We start from the raw sequence: 26,009 nt of genomic DNA, 5'->3' as shown, positions 1-26,009 counted from the left end.
TAAAATGCATCATATTATCAAACCAAGCCATGAAGATCTTATCTCATTCTCACTAGCCTGACCATTTACACATAGTTTGTGTAGTTTCCTCTATAGATATGTTTCACATACATCTACTATCTCACTAGCCTGACCATTTACACATAGTTGGTGTAGTTTCCTCTATAGATATGTTTCACATACATCTACTAGACACAGCCTATCTTTGACTTGTTGCAAAAGGGGTGCTGAACACATATTATATGTGTGTCCATACATACTGTACCTAATCAGTCCAACTCAGTCCTTTGTTAGTTTCCTAGTCATTGTTTTCCCACACAGACACACATTTACCATATCCATCCATATTTTTCTTGGCCTACAAAATCTCCTCCCACCTAAGGGAGTAGGCTGTAGAGTTAAGAGGAAGGATGGGACTTGAATGTACTAGTATTGTGAGGAAGAAGGATACATTGAAATGGTTCATGCATGTTGAGAGGATGGAAGATGACAGTTAAGTGCGGTAGGTGAGAGGTGTGAACATCAAGGGTAAGGTTGTGCGAGGCCAACCAAAAAAGACCTGGAGTGAAGTCATAGAATGTGACTTAAGGGATAAAGGATTGAATAGGGAGGCTGTCAGAGATCAATTAGCATGAAGAACTACCAGTAGGTGACCAAGGCTGACACATGCAAGCAAGTTGGAGCCTTTAGAAGAAAAACAAAACAGAACTAAATGATTCACATTAAATATTTAGAAATTTATGTTGAGATTTGACAACTCCATTGCTTAGTATTCATGTTTGTAGTAACTTCATACCGTTTGTGACGCTGGATAGGGCAGGAGAGGAAGACTGTACCTCAAGCTTCTTTTCTCCTTTCATTTGTGTTTGAAAAGATTTTAGAGTGCCTTTCTATAAACTAGAGTTCCCCACTCCATTTAAATGTACAAATTTGGGTTAAAATGAAGATGGTAGAAAATCTGTTGCAGTTTAACAAAAATGTATTTTTGGCATTTGTCAGATACCTGGTCAATTCTTGAACACGGAGTTGACAGAAAAGTTATTTCGAGCAGCGCATGAGGTGGCACTGGATCTTGCTGCACTGAATATCCAGAGGGGCCGGGATCATGCTCTGCCTGGCTACACTGAGTGGCGTGCTGCCTGTAATCTGTCAGTACCTGATTCCTTCCATGATCTAGCACCATACATTTCATCACAGGAGATTAGGGACAAGCTCAAACAGTTATATGGACATCCAGGTAGGTCATCTCTTCATGTGTAGGTTTCTGTTTTGTTATAGTATTTTGCTGTTTTTCAAAATATATGTCAGCTAAACCTTTGAAACAGTTTACAGTATATTGGTGATGGGAATACTGTAGCTTCAACTACTTCATAGAATAGAGTTGGACAAATTATTGGTGAGAGAACAGAAAAGACAGTGAATGGTTGAGAGAGTCAATAAAGATATGTAAGCAACTTGATGACAACTGTCATTACTACTCCCTGTGAAAGAATTCTTTGAAGGGAGCGTGAGCATCAGTAATATGAATGGAGTAATGGCCAATAAATCTGAAGTGATAGCATGTGGTTTTCCATATCAGCAGATATGAAAGGATTATCAGTTGTAGTCATTTGCATCATGTTATAATAGTTACCCACATATTCATGCTGCTTGTTTTCTATTGTATCTCAAGAACTTTGACATACCAGACCATAATGATAGGTATGGCCAGGGTCTAGAACAAATTTCAGTTTTAGAAATGAGAAATTTTTCTTCTTCTAGTGATATATATTGTACAACACAAATCTGAATCTTAGTGATCTTTAATTTTTTGTCACCCAGTATTGATATAATTTTGATAGTTGGAACTTTGTTCATTTTCAGTATTGATGCTGATAGTGATTGATTTCGTTGATGCAGATAATGATTGATTTTTGCCTGCTAGGCACATTTTTACCCACTTACATACCATAAAAATGACCCCAGTAATAACTTAATACCAGTTCTGATTGAGATATCCCAGACATGTTTTGTTATGATCAGTTTTGTGTTAGTACTCATTGAGTAATATGTGGTATGTAGCATCATCAAAAAGTGGTAGAAAAAAGAATTGCATAACCTTAGGGAATGGACTGTATGGTCCACATTTGTGATATTTTATAATGACAACAACTGTATGTGTTACATTAGGATGCATAGGTATTTTGATTGGTAATGGAGAGATATGTTATTAAGTGTTTTCAGACTGATTACACATTTATCATATTCTTTCTCAATTTTTAAAGTAATTCTTTGCAAGATACTGCTGACAGAGAGATGTAGATGACTAACCGTACACAGGTAATGTTGATGTGTGGGTGGGTGGTCTGCTGGAAGACCCTGTGGAAGGAGCACGAGTTGGACCCACCTTCCTCTGCATCTTAGTTGATCAGTTCAGACGGTTACGTGATGGAGACAGGTCTGCTCGTCTTGTACTTGGAATAACAGTATTTTGTGATAATGTGAAATTCTGAAATCTTGCAAGCTGTAGTGCAGAAATTCTTGTAATCCAGCATTTTTTTTTTTTTTTTTTTTTTTTTTTTTTTTCTCCACATTACTGTAGATGTTGAATTTGGGAATATACAGTATACAGCTATGTATAATCAATCCTGTCATTGTATTATATGTTTTCTTTTTAATCGTGTATTTGCATGTTGATAACATTCTCCCACGTATAATCTTCACTTGTAATTAAACGCCTAGAGTTCTTTCATTTTAAGTAGGTGGAGATTTTGTCCCTTGCAGCTTATTTCCTATAGCTTCTTGGTAGATTAGAACAATACTGTGGCTCATCATCCCTTCTGTAGTGCTTCTTCCTGACTCTCACCATAACAAATACTTTATTAATCTCTTGGTATAGCTGAGCATTCAAGATGCAGTGACAGCAATTTTCCACCAAGTTAATTGAACAGGTTATAGTATTATATGAGACTTTCTGGTAGAAAGTACTCTCCTGAAGTAATGGCCTGAATACAATTTAGCCAGCCTCTTCATTGAGGAGATATTGAAAGTTACTGAATACTCAGCCATGCCACTAATGTCCTCCATTGTCCTTACTGTGGGGAATGACATAAGTAAGCAGAAAAATCCAAAAAGGATTGAGACACTCTGTGACTATGCAGATCAGAAAGACATCCTTCTAGTTGACAGAACCAGGCTGTGAAGGGTGATATTACCACCTGTACAAGGCTGCACATGCCAGAGCTCATTAGGTAATTAGAAGTGAGTTCCTCATGAACATATCTTAGAGCTCAAGTTTCTCATCATACTTCTAAGTGTAAAATGAGGACTTTTACACCTGATCATGCATTGTAGCAGGCTTCTCAAGAATGCAGATGCTCAACCAAACCACCTAGATGGGCACGGGAGGGGGGGAAAGAACTACAACCTCCCCTTCAATGTTGAAGGAGGATTTGAGGATCTGATGTACACCTGTGTACATTGAGCTGATTTTTAATTACCATCTGATGTGGGTAACTCGCCTTTGTGGATTGAGGGTGTCCTGTTAATAAGTCCTTAACCTGCTTTTAGGCCTTTTCTCTTACATCTTGCGGCATAGAACGTGTTACAATGGATAGGCTTTATCATAACTTTGGTTACTCCAGACAAAATGTGTGCAAGATCAATTGTCCTGAAATGCTCAACATCAGATCTAGGACATTGTCATCACCTGCCTCTACCATGGTGGAGCGAAAATGTTTTTGCCCGTGTGTGTGTGTGTGTGTGTGTGTGTGTGTGTGTGTGTGTGTGTGTGTGTGTGTGTGTGTGTGTGTGTGTGTGTATCTGTTACCATTATATCTCATGAATGGCTTGAGCTACAAACTTGAAACCTTCAGGGTATCAAGATACGGCCAAAATCTTGGACAAGTTCGAAAATGGGCACATACGGTCAAGGTAACCAAAATGGCCGCCAAAGGTCAACTGGTTTTTATCACCCACCTTTAGCACCATTATATCTCATGAATGGCTTGAGCTATCAACATCGAAACCTTCTGGATATCAACATATGGCCAAAATCTTGGATGAGTTCAAAAATGGGCACTCGAGGTCAGGGTCTCTATAATGGCTGCCAAAGGTCAACTAGTTGTTATCGCCTGCTTTTAGCAGCATTATATTTCATGAATAGTTTAAGTTATCAACATGAAACCTTTAGGATATCGAGATATGGCCAAAATCTTGGACAAGTTTGAAAATGGGTACAGTACTCGAGGTCAAGGTTGCCAAAATTCAACTAGTTTTTACTCCCTACCTTTAGCACCATTATATCTCGTGAACGGCTTGAGCTATCAACAGGAAACCTTCAGGGCATCAAGATATGGCCAAAATCTTGGATGAGTTCGAAAATGGGCACTTGGGGTTAAGGTCAAGGATACCAAAATGGCTGCCAAAGGTTAACTATTTTTTAAAAATATGGATTGGCCTTTTGTGAAGTGCATTTGCTGAATTCTGTGGAGTTTTGTGAATTTTCTTCACATTTGGTTTGTAAGTAACTTGTAAGTTGGTCAACATCATATTCTGATGGGCGATTATTATTTGGCTCCCGAATGCTTTTCTTTCATTAAGTGGACAGTTCCCTCTAAACCACGGCAGGTGTATTTACTATCGTAGGACCCTTCATTGCCTGTCTCTTTTACTGTCAATCCATCCTCCATCTTGTTATGCTTCTTGGAATTCAGCAGCTACTGTCATTGCCACACCCCTTTTGGCTTTCATGTTAAGTGTAAGCTATATACTGCCCACTGCAAATACAGGGTACCTTCTTGTATTCCAGCTTTCCAGTTGGTCCCATAAGGAAATGATATTAACAGTTCTGTGTTTAGTGCCAGACATTTTAGGCAATATCTATTGGACAGTTTTGAAAATTTGGAACACGGTTCCTTTTATTCCTATAATTGATTCCTTAGTACTGTATTTTTTGGTAAAATTTATAGATTATTAGCCCTACCTGAAGTTAGTAAAAGTGATTGTATCATTTATAGCTTTATCATCTTGATCACAGAAAAACTGAGTATAGGGTATTGTATCCATGAGGGAGTTTGACTCTTGGTGCTGATTGTATTATGTAACCCTAGCATGGCAAAATTTTTTAGTTTTGTTTATTATTCAGTCTCTGGGATCCTACTTGTTAATATGTACTGGAATTTATCCTTCTTAGCCAGAGGTGTGTGTTGCTGTCACTGTAGTAGAATCTCACCCTGTACAGGATTAAGGCATCTGGCAATAGATAGATAGATAGAATTTTAGGGCCCTAGTCAGATATTCCAGTGTGCTTATCTAATGCTAATATTCCTTGATTTATGCAACATCTCCAGGTTATGGTATGAAAATCCAACCACATTCAAGCCAGATCAGTTGCAGCAGATCCGAGTTGCCAGCCTTGGGCGTGTGATGTGTGACAATGGGGATGATATCAAGGATGTGACGTCAGATGTATTTATACTTCCACGGGAACAGAATCCTGCTTTCATTCCTTGCACTGAGGTTCCCTTTGTGAACCTCAGACTGTGGACAGAGTGCTGCTCAGGTGGGATCTGATGTAAGAGTGTTAGAAATTAAATTTTGCCTTGTTAGGAATTATTGAAATGTTTTTGTCATGGTTATAATATCCACAGGTAGTACTGTTTATACAGAGTAATTCTGGAGTTGGTGCACTGACTTCAGAAGGTAACTCCTGGACTGATTTTGAGGCAGAAATGCTATATGGACATGGGTCTATTTCCCTGTTGTTGTGGAGCTATGAAAATAATGACATGAGAAAAAATTACTGTATCTCATAATATACCCAGTGGACATGAGCTTTTATAACTCCATAATGGTTGGGATTTGGACCCATGTTGATGTAGCATTTTTTGCTCAAAATATAACCCAAGAATCACCTCCCGAAGTTAGCATGCCATCCTGGGACACCCTATAAAAAATATATCATGTATATGGTACAGTAAATGGGCATCTAAGTGAATGGTTCATGATCATTGTGGGTGTGCGACAAGGTTGTGTGGTGTCCCCATTGTTGTTCAATATATATATGGATGGGGTGATGAGAGAAGTAAAAAAAACGAGTAATGGAGAGGGGGATGGCGTTGGTAATGGATGGTGATGGATGGAATATCTCTAATTTGTTGAATGCTGATGATGCAGTATGACTTGCAAATATCAGACAAGAACTTGGTAGGCTAGTACAGATTTTTGCTGATGTCTTTGTGCATCATGTCTTGAGAGTAAATGTAGAAAAGAGGAAAGTTATGGTTATTGAGAGAGAAGGTGACTCCCAGAGTGATGTTACAGAGAATGGAGAGAGACTGGAATTAGTGAGAGAGTTCATATATCTGGGCACTGTGATAGAAAAGAGAGGAAAATGTGCAAAAGAAGTAGAAAGTAGAGTGACACAAGGAAGGAAAGTAGCTGGTGCAATAAAGGCCTTGAAAAGAAACAGAGGCTTGAGTGTTGCAGCTGCATGAGGCTTACGTGAAATAGTGTTAGTGCCAACTTTAATATTTGGATGTGAGACTATGGTGTGGCATGAAAATGAAAATTCAAGAGTGACAGCAGTGGAGATGAGACTGCTGAGGAATGTATGTGGAGTAAAGAGAGTGGATAGGATACGAAATAATGTGATTGGTGAAAGATGTGGAGCAAGGAAGTCTGTGGACACCAGAATTGAAAGGTGTGTACTGAGATGGTACAGTCATGTGGATAACAGTAGAGTGGTGAAAAAGGTATATCTGAGTGAATTTGAAGGAGGATAACAACAGAGTGGTGAAAAAAGTGTATCTGAGTGAATTAGAAGGAGGGAGGTGGCGAGGTAGGTCTAAGGAGAAGATGGAGGGATATGGTGGATGAGTGTGTGAGAAAGAGAGGTTTGGAAGTCGTTGAGGCTAGGGGACTGACAAGAGATCGAGCTGGCTGGATGAATACTGTGAGGAGATGTGCACGATCAGGGATTTGGCACCCCTACTTAACATAACAGAGTGCAGATTGATTTTATCGGATACATTTATATGAAGCTACAGAACGTGGTGAATGTTTTTGGCGTATTAGATAGAGCCAGGATTCCGGGAGCTTGAATGGTGAGCGAATGGAAGTGTGGCCCATTGGATTGGGCAAATTTGGGCTGTCTGGACGTTGCTACCCCTGACCCTGCCCTAAGGTGGGAAAGTAAGTCTGGATGATGATGATGATGATGATTATATATATATATATATATATGTATATATATATATATATATATATATATATATATATATATATATATATATATATATATATATATATATATATATATATACAGTAAAAGTCCAATATTTCGTCATCCAATTCCCCGGCAAATCTGACATTTCGGCAGTTTTGAGAAATAGTCCCATTTATGAAAATCTCCGATCGTTCGGCAGATTCTCCGATTTTTTTCGTCAGTCTTGAAATTCTCCATGAGGTTCGCCAGCTAGCTACCCGCCTTTACCCGCCTTAGTGAGTGAGATAGTGAAAGTGATGGAACAAGTCTACCACTGCCATGAAGCTCAGAGGCTAGCTCTTTCTCCTATAGCATAAAGAGAGGACAAACATGTAGTGAGTCTAGCATGGGAAAGAGAATCTGTTTCGCCATTCTTCCGCCATTCTTCCGAGTTGTTGCCGTGCTGCTGCCGACTTCTCTTGATTCTTCTGTGTGCTTTGTGAACTTCGTACCGAAATACCTCTGAAATTACTATTCGAGTGTGCTGTAAGCACCGTAACATCAGACAGGAGCTTTGTAACACCTGAGTGGACCAGCCGTGTGTTGTGAACAGTATAAACATCTTCTGCGTGCTTTGAAAATGGCCTCCACGTGTGGAAAGTTAACTGGTGTTAGCAAGAAGCGTACACATAAGATGTGGACTTCTTCCAGCAGTAGCAGACTCCAATCAACCCCTTCTATTGTACATATGTAAATAAGGAACCTACTATAAGTTTAGGTAAGTGCATGTGAACTTGTAGGCCTACTGTACCATTACATTTATATACAGTATGTTCACTAATTTCTTTATTTTTCATATTCATGTATAGTACTGTATTCATTACAGTATTGTACAGTATCAAACAGTATACAGTACTCTCTCCAGACACATTTGTAATGATATGAGTAATGATGATAGTGTTCACCGAAACATATAAGGTACTGAGTGGGTAGGGTTTTCGATAATTCGGCAATTTTGATATTTCGGCACTTGCCTGGTCCCATAGATGCCGAAAATTCGGACTTCTACTGTATATATATATATATATATATATATATATATATATATATATATATATATATATGTATACGAAGTATATATATGTATATATATATATATATATATATATACACACCTTATATACAGTATGTAATACATGCATTGGCTGATTGCTTGATTGTGTGCATGTGTAAAGTGGGGAAAAATGGGGAAAAGTGGGGTGAAAAGGGGGACTTTCAGCGAACATCCAGAACCAAATTCCATTTTTCCCATAGGTTTAGTTATTTGTATGGCACAGTTTCCTATGGCACAGGTGTGGTCCAGAACCAATTAGCCGCACTTTAGGCAACTTGACTGTATATATATATATATATATATATATATATATATATATATATGTATTGATATTATATACATATATATATATATTTATATATATACAGTATATATATATATATATATATATATATATATATTCATTCAGTAATCCCCTTAATATCCGGACGCCCAATAACCGGACACCCCACTACCTGGACATTTTGGGGCCGGGCCTCCGGAACCCAAAAATGGCCAAAAAATGTGAAAAAACAAAAAGAAAAACCAACGTTTTTTTTCAACCGTACTTTGAACTTGGCGTGTGGCGCCAGACAGCTGTGTTTATGTGCGCGCCTTGCTTCCCTTTCCCCAGTTACCGCCTAACTAGCATCATGAGTAGATACTCATCGCAATGGATGCCGCACGTGCTCGTTTTTGTGAATAAACAGTGAATATACTGCATTACCTTGCCACAAGACCACATGGTAATTTACAGTGTTGTGCAGTGCTATAAATTTAGAATTCAGAGTGCAAAGATTAAGTACAGAGTGCAAACTGGCAGTTGAAGCTGGCGTTGCGCAGTTAAGAACAGAATGTGCAGTGTTCATTATAACTCGCATTGCAAAGGATTAAGTGCAGCACAGCACTGGATTACTGTACGTGCTTCAAGAGCATTTTCACCACTGCCAGAGCCTTAGAGGAGGCGGGTTAACCTTTGTAATGGAATGGCCACGGACGTGTCATAAGTACCCTATACAAAGCTAAATATTTTCCATGCTCACTTCTGATTGCTCATTCCCTGGCTCATTTTCATTTATTTCATGCTTTCTGTCCCTTATTTGTGTGAATAGGGTCTTAAATAGGTGCTATGCTTGTCTGGTAGGGAGTTATGTAGGTGGTATTCTGATACAGGCTGGGTTAGTGTCCGTAAGTACCAGTCCAGGAGGCAGGGTCCCAGTAGCTGGATGATCCCACTTCCCAGACATGCCTTTGGCTGTATTACATCGGATATTGGAGAGATTACTTATGTAAACTCTGTAATATCTGGATGCCCAATTTCCGGACATTTTGGACCTCGGCCATTGGAAACCCCCCCCCCCAAAAAAAAAAAAAAGTAAATATGAATTTTTTCCCACCCGTAATTTGAAATTGGTGCAAGGCGCCAAACAGCTGTGTTTATGAACAGCCCCTTCACCCCTTCCTTCCTCCCCCCTCCTTAGTTACCACCTAAATAGCATCGTGAGTAGATACTCATCACAATGGATGCCGCACGTGCTCGTTTTTGTGAATAAACTGCATTATCTTGCCACTAGACTACATGGGAAATTACAGTGTTGTGCAGTGTTATGAAATTTGAATTCAGAGTGCAAAAATTAAGTGTGGAGTGCTGGTGGTTGAAACTGCCGGTTGAAGCTGGCATTGCGCAGTCAAGAACAGAATGTGCAGTGTTCATTATTACTCGCAGTGCAAAGGATTAAGTGCGGCACAACACTGGATTACTATACGTGCTTCAAGAGCATTTTCACCACTGCCAGAGCCTTTGAGGAGGCGGGTTAACCTTTGTAACAGAAGGGCCACGGATGTGTTGTAAGTACCCTGTACACTGCTAAATATTTTCCATACTCACTTCTGATTGCTCATTCCCTGGCTCATTTTCATTTATTTCATGCTTTCTGTCCCTTATTTGTGTGAACAGGGTCTTAAATAGGTGCTATGCATGTCTGGTAGGGAGTTATGTACAGTACCCTCGTGTCCAACACGCATATGTCCAGCACGATTCGCGTCCAGCACGGAGGACAAAAAATTAGTACGATTTTATACGATTTAATTACTGTAACACAGGTGCGTTAGCATATCATGGACAGAGCTCCGAGAACTGGGCAAAATCCGCAGAGTTCGCCTATAGCATGATCACCCCCGGTCCAACATGGTCATACTGGACGTTCCCATGATGCTGACAGCCAATCAAAACTTCTGATCAAGTAGCCTTTCACGACCACTATAGTGACGTGATCGTGATGTCACCCATTTAAAAACGTTTCTGCTCTCACGTGATGTTTTGTTTAAATTTCTCCAGTCACAGCGCCACTCAGTTGCATAATTTGCATTGGACGGTGATTTTTTCTCGCTTCATTTTCTGCCCTTGCTACAGCATTTTACCCTGCTCATGATGCCTAGGAAGCCTTTTGAGAACCCCAAGAAGCGGCAGCACCTCCCTCAGGCCACCAAGCTAGAATTCATCAAGAGGAAGAAGAAAGGGGAGAGGAATGTGGACATCCCCAAGGCCTACGACGTGAATGAAGCCAGCGTGAGGACCATAATTAAAATCCAAGACAAGATCCTGGCAGCAGTAAAGGCTTATGGAGGTGGGCGACTTGACTCCAAGTGCAGGCCTACTGATCCAGCAATCATCGTAATGGAGCGGTACCTCACTGATAGTGATTTTGAGTGTGATTTCGAAGGATTTATGAGGGAGGTTGAGGAGCAGCAGCAGCCATTATCCGCTAGTGACGCCAGCAGCCATCCTCTGGGGACCCAGTAGGAATACCTACAGCCTCGGTCACCATCTTCCACTCCCAGCAAGCCCACCAACACTATCCTAAAAGGTTAATTATTATTCATAGTACAGTACCATTTATTATAATTACAGCAGTACCAATATATATATAGGTATTCTATCCATCTATCTGTTGCCAGACGCCTCAATCCCATTTGGGGTGGCCACAAACAAATCGCCTCCACGTCGTCCTGTCCCCCGCCATTTCACTGCCCTGCTCCCAACTCACACCCCCTTCTCTCATATACCTTTAGATAGGTATATGGCAGGTATTTAGAGTGACTTTTCCTAGGGTTGCTGACATAATTCATTTTTCCCGATAAGCTCTGTTGTTTGTCCAACACGTATTTGGTCCAACACGGGACCTGTGCATAATATTACCATGTTGGACACGAGGGTACTGTAAGTGGAATTCTGATATAGGCTGGGTTAGGGTCAGTAAGTACCAGTCCAGGAGGCAGGGTCCCAGTAGCCGGATGATCCCACTTCCCGGACATGCCTTTGGCTGTATTACATCGGATATTGGAGAGATAACTTATGTAAACTCTGTAATATCCTGGACATTTTGGGCCTGGCCCTTCAGAACCCCCAAATTGCCAAAAAACGAAAAAATAAAAATAAAAATGAATTTTTTCCCACCCATAATTTGAAATTGGCTTGTGGCACCGAACAGCTGTGTTTATGCATAGCCCCTTCATCCCTTCCTTCCTCCCCCTTCCTCAGTTACCACCTAACTAGCATCGTGAGTAGATACTCATCGCGATGGATGCCGCATGTGCTTGTTTTTGTGAATAAACTGCCAGTAGACCACATGGGAATTTACAGTGTTTTGCAGTGTTAAGAAATTAGAATTTAGAGTGCAAAGGATTAAGTGTGGAGTGCAAACTGGCAGTTGAAACTGGCTTGGCACAACTAAGAGCAGAATGTGCATTCTTAAACAATTATAACTCACAGTGCAAAGAATTAAGTGCAGCACAACACTGGATTACTGTATGTGCTTCAAGAGCATTTTCACCACTGCCAGAGCCTCAGAGGAGGCGGCCACAGACATGCTGTAAGTACCCTATCCATTGCTAAATATTTTCCATACTCACTTCTAAGGTGAGGGAGGTGAGAAGACAGGAAGAAATCAGTAGGATAGAAGTTGTGGAAGCAATGAAGAAAGTTAAATCATGGAAAGCCCCAGGAATTGATGGAGTGTGTGGTGAAATGCTGAAGCATGGGGGAGAGATAGTAGTAGAATGGATGTGGAAGATGTGCAGATTGGCCTGGGAGGAAGGTAGAGTCCCGGAGGATTGGAAGTCAGGTATAATTATTCCCTTGTACAAAGGAAAAGGGGAAAAAGAAGTGTGTGGTAATCATAGGGGCATTTGTCTTCTTAGTATAATAGGAAAAGTGTATGGTAGGATACTTATTGACAGAGTTAGAGAAAGAACAGAGAAATTAGTTGGAGAAGAACAGGGAGGTTTTAGGAAGGGAAGAGGTTGTGTAGATCAGAGATTCATTCTCAGATCTTTAGTGGAAAAGTTTCTAGAGAAGGGAAAGAAGTTGTATGCGGCTTTCATGGATTTGGAGAAAGCATATGACAGGGTGGATAGACTAGGATTGTGGAAAGTGTTAAGAATATATGGAGTAGATGGGAAGTTGTTGAATGCTGTGAAGAGTATGTACGATGGTGCGAAGGCTGCTGTGCGTGTGGATGGTGAACTAAGTGAATTTTTCTCTTTGAAAGTTGGGTTGAAACAGGGATGTGTCATGTCTCCATGGTTGTTCAATCTGTACATGGATGGGGTAATAAAAGAGGTACAAGGTAGGGTAGTGGATGTTGGAGTGGCCCTGGTGAGAGAGGATAGTGTTTGGAAACTCCCTGTACTGTTGTTTGCAGATGATACTGTGTTGTTGAGTGAGGACGAAGGGGAGCTGCAAGGCTTGGTGGATGAGTTTGAGAGAGTGTGTAAGAAACGGAATCTAAAGGTGAATGTAGGGAAGAGTAAAGTGATGGTCTTTGAGAGAGGGGAAGTCAGTGAATGTATAGCGAGGTTGGATGGTGAGGAATTGGATAATGTGAGTACGTTTAAGTACTTGGGTAGTGTGATGAGTAAGGATGGAGGTTTGGAGGGTGAAGTGCTTGAAAGAGTACAGCAGGGAAGAAAGGTTGCTTGTTCTTTGAAAGCAGTGATAAGAAACAGGGAAGTGAGCATGGAAGTGAAAAAGTTACTACATGACAGTATTGTGATACCAACTCTAACGTACGGAAGTGAAGATTGGACGTTGTTGGAAGGACACAAGTCAAGAGTGAGAGCCGTGGAAATGAGTTATTTAAGAGGAGCCTGTGGAGTCACATGGAGAGACAGGCTGACGAATGAGGATATAAAGGAGCGTTGTGGTGTTGATGTGGATGTGATAGGAAGCGTTATGAGGAACACACTGAGGTGGTTTGGCCATGTGGAGAGGATGGAGGGTGAAAGACTGACGAAGAGAGTGTATGTGAGTGAGGTGGAGGGGGAAAGAGGGAGGGGGAGGCCGAGGATGAGATGGAGAGATGGGGTGGAGAGGTATATGAGAGAGGGGGGTGTGAGTTGGGAGCAGGGGAGTGAAATGGCGGGGGACAGGGCGACTTGGAGGCGATTTGTTTGTGGCCACCCCAAACGGGATTGAGGCGTCTGGCAATAGATAGATAGATAGACCTCTAATTCCTCATTCTCTGGTTCTTTTTCATTTATTTCATTCTTTTTGTCCATTATTGGTGTGAATAGGGTCTTAAATAGGTGCTATGCATGTCCAGTAGGGAATTATGTATGTGTTATTCTGAGTTAGGCTGGGTTAGGGTCCATAAGTACCAGTCCAGGAGGCAGGGACCCACTATCCAGATCGGCTCAATTTCCAGACATGCCTTTGGCTCTATTACATCGGATATTGGGAAGATTACTGTATACTATATATATATATATATATATTTATAATATATATATATATATATGTATAGATATATATATATATATATATATATATATATATACTCAGTACAACCGTGAAAAATGCGCATTTGAATTGTGCGATTCGCCAGTTATGCGGGCACCATCCCCAAAAATACGATTAAGTAATTTTCGTATTGTGCGCGTATTTTTAAATTGTGTGGGCACATCTGGGAAGTCCGAGTCATTCAACTGCATTCCATACTACTTTACAAGGCAGATGGAATGCATTAGGTAACCAGACAGTTTGGTATTTCATTTTGTTTGGATTATTCATAATTTTACTAATTAATCATAATTTCATAAAAGAAGGTCATGGTATAACTAATGTAACAGTAATTTTCTAAAATCGGGAAATTTAAGATAACATGCACAAAAAACTGGACATTTTGGTCACAATTATACCCACTCGTGTGCTTATGCGAGCCAAAACGGCTAACAGTGTCATCTTCCTTGGCGCCTCGTGGTCATTTGTAAACAAACCACCGTGGAGTACCCACTCCCTTTTTCTCAGTTTCTGCAACCGCCTTACGTGCTTTGGCAACTCCAGAGTCATTTCACCAACACAGTACTTATTCATATGGAACGCTACCTAGCTCATTCCATCAACAGAAAGGAAAAGGAAGGAGTGCTGTTGGATGGGTATAAAAAGATGAGTAAAATGCGGTGAAAATGTTCCGACTAGGGAGGATGTTGACCATATTCTATTTATTGCATTGTTTGTTGCATTTGAATTATGCGCATTATCAAAAATGCGGTGTGCATTGTCGACCATATTTGCGCATAATTGAAGGTCCGAGTGTATATATATTTAATATATATATATATATATATATGTGTGTGTGTATGATCATCCTCATCATCCGGACCTCCTTTCCCTCCCTAGGGCAGGGTTAGGAGTAGCAAAGTCCAGACAGCCCAAGTTTGCCCAATTCAATGGGCCACGCTTCCATTCACTCATCATTCAAGTCCCCGGAATCCATCTATATACAGTACAGTACTTTCACGCAAATGTGCACAAAACCATGTCTGTATATATACGGACTCGGCATTCTCTGTAAGTATAGGTTTGTCCGTATATATATATGGACATGGCATTCTGTCCCAGTATAGGTTTGTCCATATATACAGTATATGGACATGGTGCACAACGGGTTAATTGAAAAGTACATCTTTGCAGTCACGTTGCTGATACTGACAATACTGTACATTAAAAATTATGTGTAATGATGATTCATGGTGGATAAATAAATGATGAAAATGTTTATTTCACTTGTTACAGGGCCACCTGAACAAGCAGGTTGAGGAATGTTTCATATACATGCAAATTTACATTACAAGTGTTGCTGTTTTTATCTCAAAATCTGTTACCCTTCAGATGGGTTCAGGTAGAAATGTCATTTCTTCATTACTGCATACAGAGCTGATGCTGTTATGATGGCACTCTCTCTAGAATATAAGCTTTATGTCAGTAATACTGTTAAGCGTTTCACCATGAATTTTGCCTTTTTAAGATGTCAACAGTGTTCATCAGCATAGGAGCAGGTTCAGTAATGTAAGATGAGTTTTTTTTTTTTTTTTTTTTCTCCCAATCCTCATCTTCTTCCATCACTACCATCAACCCTGATGAATTAACCATTTCACTGGAAGTAGTTTCCCCTTGCTGAGCAAAAAAACCTGCTCCATATCCCCAAGAATAAAGTGAAACCTCTGTTACATGGCACGTCCAGTTCTGTCAGTACCACAAAAGTTAACTAGGCTATTGTAATAATGTACACTTTTGTGTTAAGCTTTGAATTTTGGGGGCAAGAAAGAGATAAAGGTAAAGGATAAAGCATGTATTGGAGATGAAGATATTTAGTGGCAGGGGAAGCCAGAATGATTTCTCAGCTTTTCATTGTTATACCGCATACAGTACATGTATTGAATACTCTACCTAGACAGTTCATTTAGCTCTTGAAATAAAGATCCTAGTGATATCAAAAGCAGTCAGTTAGCTAATGGAAAATGAGTACAGTGTTTAGCATTGAAAGTACAATAGGTATTAACAAAATTCTGACAAAATTACTTAATACAGTAGAAGTCCGATTTTTCGGCATCTATGGGACCAGGCTAGTGCCGAAAAATCAAAATTGCCGAATCATCAAAAACCCTACCCACTCAATATCTTATATGTTTCGGTGAACACTATCATCACTACTCATATCATTACAAATGTGTTTGGAGAGAGTACTGTATACTGTTTGATACTGTACAATACTGTAATGAATACAGTACTATACATGAATATGAAAAATAAAGAAATTAGTGAACATACTGTATATAAATGTAATGGTACAGTAGGCCTACAAGTTCACATGCACTTACCTAAACTTATAGTAGGTTCCATATTTACATATGTACAATAGAAGGGGTTGATTGGAGTCTGCTACTGCTGGAAGAAGTCCCCAGCAGTAGAGGGTCCTCATGGAGAATTTCAAGACTGATGAAAAAAATTGGAAAATCTGCCGAATGATCAGAGATTTTCGTAAATGGGACTATTTCTCAAAACTGCCGAAATGTCAGATTTGCCGGGGAATTGGATGCCAAAGAGTTGGACTTTTACTGTACCAGGATCTGAAGGGAAGTGTCACTTGAATGGTTTAATATACCTAAAGAATTATGGAAGTTAATTATAAGGGTGTTTTGCACTGTTTTTTTCTTTTTGTGATATTGTAAATATCTTGCCTTCAGATTGTCAGCATGATGGCAGCCTTAACAGTCTGACTCTGAATCCAGGATTTCGATTCAGACGCCAGGCCCAATACTCTCACAGGGAAGACCGAGAACACCAGCTGATGGGCCAAGCTAGTAATGATGTTGATGCCACATTGTCTGAAAATTGGACACCCTTTTCTGCAAATACATCAGACACAGGGTATAAAACAAGGCTGGAAGTATGCTTGTTTTTGCCACTTTTATTTATTTATTATTTTTTTTTTTTTACCCTAACTTGCTGAACATTTCTGTACTGTAGAGTACAGTACTTGTACCATAGTGTGAATCTCAGTGATTATAGTTTGTATGACAATAAATTCTTTATCATTCATAGATGGAAATACCCACCATCCACCCACTTGATATAGTGCAACCTTAAGGTGACTGAACACTGAGTGACAAGCCAAATGGTTTTTTGTCACCCAGGAAACCATTAACTGTGTTGGGTGGTAACCATATAAGCAAATGAACTCTTGTTGGTCTAGTGCATTACGGCACTGTAACCAGATCAGGTATGTGTAGATTTAAATTTAGGGGGTGATTAGGGTTTAATGTTAACCTAATGCCATCCAGGCAAGCAAATGGTCACCCTTGCCCTAAATGTCAGGGCTAAGTAGCTAATAGCAAAGCCCTCTCTCCATATGCTTTTTCGAGGGACAGTAAAGAATTGGATGATAAACTCGTATAGGAAGGTACTGTAGATAGATAAAATATTTAATACAAAACCTTGAATTACTTAGTAATACTAGCTGACTAGCCAAAAAAGAACACGGATGATAATAGGTGGTTTTTGAGGTAAGTGCTCAGACAAAGATAAGGCAAACAGCAGATGATTGATAAGTACTGAGATACTAATAAGCTTCTGCAGCTGTCTAATCACAGCACTAAGAGAAGGTCCATGGGATGTTGGTATCCTTGTTGATGCCAGTTCTTTAATGTTATTTTTTCATCCAAGCTAGATCAATTAACTGAAGTCATGGCTGCGTCTGAGAATGGGTAGTAGTTATTGGGGAACTGCATTCTGAGAGGCATAAAAAATCCAGTACGCTGGTTTTTACTAATCTTTTGAAAAATTGTCCTGAAATGTATGTGAACATGAAATTCATAATTTTAAGTGTAATATGATGTACTGAAATGTTTAGGTTCTTATGGCATTACTGACAGCAGCAGGTTTTACCCATAGGTGTAGGCAGGTGCTGATACCGGTTATTGGATTACTGTTGCAGTATTATTTACCCATGTGTACAAAGGGAGATGGAGTTATGTTTGCTGTGTGTGTGTGTGTGTGTGTGTGTGTGTGTGTGTGTGTGTTAGAATGCATAACTCCAACAGTTTTTATGTGAACCAAACTTAGTAAAAGGACTGAAGGTTTGTCAAGGAAATATCCTAATGTTTTTTTAATATGATAAATCAAAGGTCAGTGTCATAGGGATAGGTGAAAGTTGGACTGAGCTAGGTCAACTTACAGTGGTGTCCAGCAATAATAATACTGTATTATTATTATTATTATTATTATTATTATTATTATTATTATTGAGTGCTGTGAAGAGTATGTACGAAAGAGCTACGGCCACGGTGCGAGTGGATGGTGAGCTGAGTGAGTTCTTTGATCTCATTGTGGGACTGAAACAGAGTTGTGTGATGTCTCCATGGCTGTTTAATATATACATGGATGGGGTTGTAAAGGAGGTGCAAGGTAGGGCAGTGGATGTGGGGGTGGCTGTAATGAATGAGGGTGAGATTTGGAAGATTCTGGTGTTGCTGTCTGCTGATGATACAGTATTGTTGAGTGAAGATGAATGGGAGTTGCAAGGTTTGGTGAATGAATTTGGGATAGTGTGTAGGAAGAGGAATCTGAAAGTTAATATAAACAAGAGTAAAGTTATGGTGTTTGAGAGGAATGAAGTCACAGAATGTGCAGTGAGGTTGGATGGTGAGGATATGGAGAATATGAGTGCATTCAAGTACTTGGGTAGTGTGGTGACTAAGGATGGAACTTCTGGGGATGAAGTGCTTGAAAGGGTACAGCAGGGAAGGAAGGTTGTTGGTTCACTGAAAGCAGTGATGAGAAATAGGGAGGTGAGTATGGAAGTTAAGAAGTCACTGCATGATAGTATTGTGATCCCTACTCTGACGTATGGAAGCGAGGCATGGACATTGCAAGAGAGGAACAAGTCAAGAGTGAAAGCAGTGGAAATGAGTTACTTGAGAGAAGCATGTGGAGTGACATGGAGGGACAGGTTGACGAATGAAGAAGTGAAGGAATGTTGTGGGGTGGATGTGGATGTGGTTGAGAAGATTAGGAGAAATACACAGAGGTGGTTTGGACATGTGGAGAGAATGGAGAATGAAAGACTGACTAAGAGGGTGTATGTAGGTGAGGTGTAGGGAGGGAGAGGGAGGGGAAGACCAAGAATGAGGTGGACGGATGAATTGAGAGGTATATGAGGGAGGGGGGAGTGAGTTGGAGGGAGAGTAGTCAAATGGTGAGTGACAGAGCGACTTGAAGGATTAGGGCATCGGGCTATAGGAAGATAGATTATTATTATTATCATCATCATCATCATCATTGATGGGTTAACTAAAATACAGTAGTTTAACACTAAGGGTTTGGGTACTTCATTCACCTGAAGGAAGTCATATGGCAGTATTAAAAAAAAAAAAAAAAAAAAAGCCCAGCTGTCCATGGTGGGTTGTGGTCATAAACTGCCTCAGTAGGTGGTAGAATCTATACAGCATTAGCATGACAGTGACAAAGGCTGTCTCTAAAAGTTTTGCAGAGAAGTTGGTCCTTGTCCAAAAATTTTATATTGAAGGAGGGAAAAGTTCAAAATGAATGCAGATGTGTAAAAGGAAACCCTTTTTTTATATCTAATGTACTCAGACACAGTGTTTTCTTCTTGCAGCCAAAGGCCAGTAGCCACACCCATTGTTGGTTCTGAGAATGAAGTGCGTCAAGGGTGGGTGGTGCGTAGAGCAGACAGCAAACCAGACATGGTGGAGGACCTAGTTAATTATGAGATGGATCTTACTGAGGAGAGGATAGAAGGCATTGAAGTTCTGGTGGAGCAGCTCTCCAAAACTGTCCTTGAGCTTAACCAGAAGGTTAGAGAAAGAAAATACTCAGTATATTCAATAGATCATCAGCAAATGAAATAGTGAAAGTGGAGGATCACTGTAGTGGATGTTTTGCACAAATTAACTTAGTAATGTAAGTTGGAGATCTGTACGTACTGTACAGTAATAATCTAAACCCATCCTTTGCTTCATATGAAAGTACAGGTCTCCCTTGTTATCGATGGGGGTCACATTCCTAAGATACCACAAGTATGCAAAACCCCATCAATACTGATTTTCCGATGGATGCATCTATATATTTGTTACAGTAGACCCTGGCTTTAACAGACCTCGCTAGACCGATTAGTGGATTTAACAGACTTTATAAAGGCCACTGAACTTTCATGTACAATAATGAACAATGTCCATAATACATGTGTTTCCTGTCATTTTTACTCTAATGTGTCCTGAAATTGCCCTCTCCCCATCATGATGGCTGAGTTGTAATAACAGACTATAGTGATACTGTACTTGTCAAGAAGTGCTATGAGAAGGATGTGAAATAAGCTGCGAAGGGGTGAAATTATGGGCCAGTTAGTGTACAGTGGGCATAGTTTCGTTTTTAGCACTAGAAAATGCTATTGTACTCATTTAATTTCAAATATGTGCATGAAATCCTGCCTCAAGGGGACCATCAGATATAATTAATGAACCATCGGCCTTATCAGATTAGGCTTCCCCCAGGTTAGTCTGTTATAGTGCAGGTCTGCTATATATAATTCTTGCACAACCACTCATATTTTGTTAACACTATTCTGATGATTAAAAATAGGATCCCTTTATAAATATCATTCCATTACAGGCCTGTCTCATTCCATCCATCCATCCATCATCCAATCCTACATTGCCCCATGAGGAGTGTAGGAGTCCGGGGCTAAGCAGTTGGTTCCGACATTTAAGATGAGGGTGACCAGCCTCACTCCTCCTGGAGTGGCATTACATGAGCAATCAACCCTAACCATCCCTTGGATATAAACCTTCACCGGCTGAATCTGATTGGAGCACAATAATTACTCGCTAAACCATCAGGCACCAAAATTTGGTTATATGGTTACCACCCAGCATAGTAAATGGTTTCCTGGTGTACAGGAAACCATTTGGCTTGTCACTCAGTGTAGAGTCACCCACAGGCAGAAGGAAGAGGAAAGAATGAAGGAAAGAAAGACAGAAGAGGAAGTGTAAAGTTACCCGTAGGCAGAAGGATAAGGAAAGAATGAAGTAAAGAAAGACAGAAGAGGATGGAAGGAAAGAAGGATGGAGAAGAGGAAAGGGCAGACACCCGACAGCAGCACTACATTGAGTGAGTGGATGGTGAGCGCCCCCACCTACCGCAATCACAATGAATATTTGCCCAGCTGGAGGCACTAAGAGTATTGTTATTTATTAAAAGTGAAAGTGAGATGTGTAGATGAAAATAAGTAAAGCCAAAAGCAGGCAACGAGCTCTAAAAGTTATGTACAACAGAGGAGACAGGCAGGCATCACCTGTGTACATATTTTCATAAGCAGGTGGTAGGTCATGGCAGCCATCAGCCACTCACTTGATGTAGTGCTGCCTACTTATTCCTTTACCTTTATCATTCGTTTCATGTGTCTGCCCTCCTCTCTTCCTATTTCTCTCATCTTTCCTCTCACTTTTCATTTCTCTCCCTTCCTTTTCAGGTGACTTTAATTTGGGTGACAAGTTTAATGGTGTCTTGTAAGCCAGGAAACTGTTTACAATGCTGGTTGGTAACCACATAACCAACTATATGTGTTCCCTACGTGTCAGAAAGTGGGTTGGCAGAGGGATAGTGCCACTCCTCATAAAAAGTCGACTCGGAGTCAGATGGCCATCCCATATGGGATTGTGCCGTCTGGCCATGGATAGATTGATAGATTTTTTTTTTTTTTTTTTTTTTTTTTTTTTTTTTTTTTTTAACAGATGGAGCTACAGATGCTAAAAAAGACCTGTATTTTGTTATTCATTAAAAGTGAGAGTGATATGTGTAGATGGATATGAGTAGAGCGGAAAGCAGGCAACTACGGTAGCTACTTAAGTTACATAACACAGAGGAGACAGGCTGGTGTCACCTGTCTTCATATTTATGTACATGATTTATTATTTTTCACAGAAGGAGCTATAGGCACTAAAAGTATTTTTGTATTCATTAAAAGTGTGAAATGTATAGATGGATAGGGGTACAGCTGCAAGCAGGTGATTAGCTATGTAAGTTGCATGACACAAAGGAGACAGGCTGATGTTGTCTGTGTGTATATTAATATAAGCATTTCATTATCTTTCAGAGAAGGGGCTACAAGCACTAAAAATATTTTGTTACTTATTAAAAGTGAGAGGAGATGCTTAGATGGAAATGATGAAAGCCAAAAGTAGGTGACTAGTGGGCTGGTGGGAAGACATTGCCAGTGATGCTTAGCTGAAAGACCAGAACACACTTTTTTGTCTGCCTAGGGAATAATTAATGAAAAATGCTGGGCTGAAAAAAAATCTGTCCATAATTGATACTGTAAAAAAAAAAATTTTTTTTTTCATAACAAGGGAGTACTGTATCGACTACTGTAATTGCATCCAGTCATAATTCCACAGGTGAGCCTCTTAGAGCGCATGTGTGGTGGGAGCATCAGAAAACGAAGGAGAAAGCTATGCATAGATGAAGGAGGTATGAGGAGGCGTCCTGGAGAAACTTGGCTTAAGGACAAATGTACCAGTTGCAAGTGTCGGGTAAGTGACTGCCAGAAAAGTGGAAATAAAGGTCTAAAGATCAGATAAATGCTGATAGCTTGCCTCTTCTAAGAATGGTGTTTGGAGGATGAATGACATGAAAGGGTACAGCAGGGAAAAAAGGTTACTGTTTCACTGAAAGCATTGATAAGAAATAGGGAAGTGAGCATGGATGTAAAAAAGTTGCCGCATGTCAGTATTGTGATCCCCTTTCTAATGTACAGAAGCGAAGCTTGGACCTCTCGTTCAAAGGACACCAGACAAGAGTGAGAGCAGTGGAAATGAGTTGTTTTAGAGATGCATGTGGAGTTACATGGAGAGAATGACTGACAAACGAGGAAGTGAAGGAGTGTTGTGGTTAGGATGTCTATATGATAGAAGGCGTTAGGAGAAATACCGTGAGGTGGGTTGGCCATGTGGTGATGACAAAGAGTGAGAGACTAACTAGGAGTCTTTGTGAGTGAGGTGAGGGGAGAGAGAGCAGGAGGGGGAGACTGAGGATGAGATAGAGGGATGGAGTAGAGAGGTATATGAGAGAGGGGGTTGTAAGCTGGGGGAAGGGCATCAAAATACCAGAAGACAGTAGACATGGAGGTAATTTGTTTGTTACCACCCCTTATGGAATTGAGGCACCTGGCTATAGAGAGGTGGATGGAGAATTGAGCAAGACAGTGCTTTGTTAGTTAGGAAATAAATATTTAGATATAATATGATTCATGTCTGTGATGAATGATTAATGTGGTATATTGTTTCACTCGTGTGTGTGTGTGTGTGTGTGTGTGTGTGTGTGTGTGTGTGTGTGTGTGTGTGTGTGTTTGTTTTGATGCATGCAGATGATGTCTACAAGTTAATACATATGATTAACATGATGATTGTTGAGAAAGAAGCTACTGCAACACTCAGTATATTGGGATATTAAATGGTGTGATACTTTATTTGGTTAGAGACTAAGAACTTGTTATTTTCATCATCATTGTCACCACCACCATCATGTTTCTTTTTTCAACCCACAGGTGAGGTTAGGTGGGATCCAGAAAGCAAGGAAAAGAAAAAAATAATAATAATGGAAGAACTAATCAATATGCCCATTGAAATAGATCAGACACTGACTCATTCACCATTCAGTCTCCCAGAATCTTGGCTTCACTACATGGATGCACCTTGAACATGTAGCTTCAATATTGCCTATAAGATGTAGTCAGTACAATGACTTGCAAGTTAAAAAGGGATGCCAATTCTTATCATGCATGCCTCCGTACAAAATTCATCCAGCAATCTCAGTCCTTTTCAGTTCCCTACTCTCATCAGCCTCCCTGTTTCACATACACACACACTTTTTACCACGTCTATCCACCTTGTCTTGGCCTACCGTGCCTCCTTCCACCTTCAGAACCACTCACATATACCATTTTCACCACTCTATTTATACTCAGTCTCTCCATATAACCTTACCATATAAACAAACACTCATTAACTGTGTTCTCCACAGACTTCCTTACTCCAAATCCTTCATTACCTTGATATGAGAGGTCCACAGTTCTGTGCCACAGCCTGTACCAATACACAACATCCATCTTTACGTGACATACACACACAACACTCCTAGGCACATAAAAGAATCACAGCACATTGTCAGATCCTCTACATTATCTTACCTCCAGACATTCCAACAATAGCAGAGAAGAAACATCAACATACTCACTTGATATGAAGACAGCACCTCAGTCAGAGGACTATGTAGTACATAACGAGCCCCCCTTCCTGACATCACCCATTGGAGGTGTCCTTAAATAGAAATGATTGAGTTCATCTAGCTAGGCTTAGATCAGGATATCACCCAGTTCTCAAGTGCCAGCTTAGAATTAGGCTGGATAGAATCACAGATGACATATGCCCAGCTTGTAAAACAGGCTGGGCCCAGACAACATAACGCACATAATGGAGCACAGCACAGCACAGCGCATGCTAAGATGTAGACACAACATTCACAGTGTAGGGAATTTGTGGGACGATCCTGTAGGGGCAGTTGCTTACCTGCGGTCAATGGATCTGCTTGATCAGACATACTGGGGTTGAGCAACAATAACAACAACAAGAACTTGCTGTAGGTCATGTTTAATGTTCTTGAAATATAAAAGCAAAATAATTGAAATGATTTAATTTTCTTTCAGCGAGGAGCTGTACGTTGCCAAGTGTTATCATGTCCTCCGGTGACTTGTGCTGAGCCAGTGCAGCATCCAGATCAGTGTTGTCCTGCCTGCTGAAATGCTGTAAACCCTGGAGAGGCTGTATCTCAGCTGGCTGTCATAAGCTGATGCACAGACCTGTGTAATGTGCCATCACAATTGAGGCAGTGCATGCAGAACTGGCTTCAGATAATTAGCTACCAAGAAACAAGTGGAATAAAATTGCTGAATAAGTTGTCACCTCTGCATAATATCAGTTTAATAACTGTTTTATGATTTTGTATTAACTGATTGTTGCAGTTTCATGAAACCAGTAAATAAAGGACAAAAGGATTGATAATGGTATATGTAGGGGATTTGTTCAGATAAATACAGTAACAATGTAATATTCTGCTGATGGCACATTGCAGAGGCATGTGAGGAAATAATAGTAGTTCAACTATAAGTACACTCCACTTCAGAGCATAGTGAATGAAAGAAGACAGCTGTGCTTTGGTAAGCTGAGGAGAAAGGTGCTTTTGCCTTGCTGTGTGATAAAAAGTTGTCAGGAACTTATTCATTTATCTATTTATACATATATATATATATATATATATATATATATATATATATATTATTTTTTAAAAGGAAATATTTACTGAAGTAAGAAAAAAGAAGTCATGGATGGTGAAATTAGAAGTATCCCAATCAAGTTACACCTCAAGAAGCAACTCCAATGGCCCATTAGACTTGTTCACCATTGGATGACTAAGTGTTATTTGCATGTTATTTATAAAGGCTCAAGCATGCTTGTATGTGTCGGTCTTGGTCACTTAAAGGCAGCTCTCCATGCAGCTTGATCTCTGGCAGCCCCCCTATTTAGTCTCACTGAGGTCACACTTTACGACCTTGTCCCAGGTCTTTGTCATTCTACCACTTGTACCCCTACCCTCATCGTTTGCACTTCTCACCCTCCACACCCAGTTGTTGTCTTCTGTCACTTCTGCATGGCCAAACCATTTCAATTTACTCCTTCAAGTCACAGTACTGCATTTTCAAGTCTCATCCTTCCTCTCAGTTCATCATTCACAATTCTAACCCTCCCCAGGCCTCTCATTCAAGAATGCACTACACATCCATCTAATCAATATCCTCTCTGTATATTTGAGCCTGTGAA

At 40.2% G+C, this 26,009-nt stretch overlaps 1 protein-coding gene across 1 annotated transcript in view; it reads left to right on the top strand.

Moving 5' to 3' along the window:
- Positions 1-24,931, top strand: part of Pxn (Peroxidasin) — a 493,078-nt gene extending 468,147 nt beyond the window's left edge. Inside the window, exons 25-31 of the mRNA XM_080277593.1 lie at positions 1,000-1,237; positions 2,320-2,437; positions 5,331-5,542; positions 16,806-16,989; positions 19,736-19,934; positions 22,533-22,667; positions 24,839-24,931. Of these exons, the coding sequence (XP_080133719.1) occupies positions 1,000-1,237; positions 2,320-2,437; positions 5,331-5,542; positions 16,806-16,989; positions 19,736-19,934; positions 22,533-22,667; positions 24,839-24,931 (1,179 nt within the window). The remainder of the gene's footprint in view (positions 1-999; positions 1,238-2,319; positions 2,438-5,330; positions 5,543-16,805; positions 16,990-19,735; positions 19,935-22,532; positions 22,668-24,838) is intronic.
- The last annotated feature ends 1,078 nt before the right edge of the window (positions 24,932-26,009 follow it).

This window comes from Coenobita brevimanus, chromosome 70 (genome assembly GCF_032717465.1).
Source record: "Coenobita brevimanus isolate Jiangsu-jjx chromosome 70, ASM3271746v2, whole genome shotgun sequence".
Classification (NCBI taxonomy): domain Eukaryota; kingdom Metazoa; phylum Arthropoda; class Malacostraca; order Decapoda; family Coenobitidae; genus Coenobita; species Coenobita brevimanus.
This window is presented reverse-complemented; position numbering and strand designations above follow the sequence as displayed.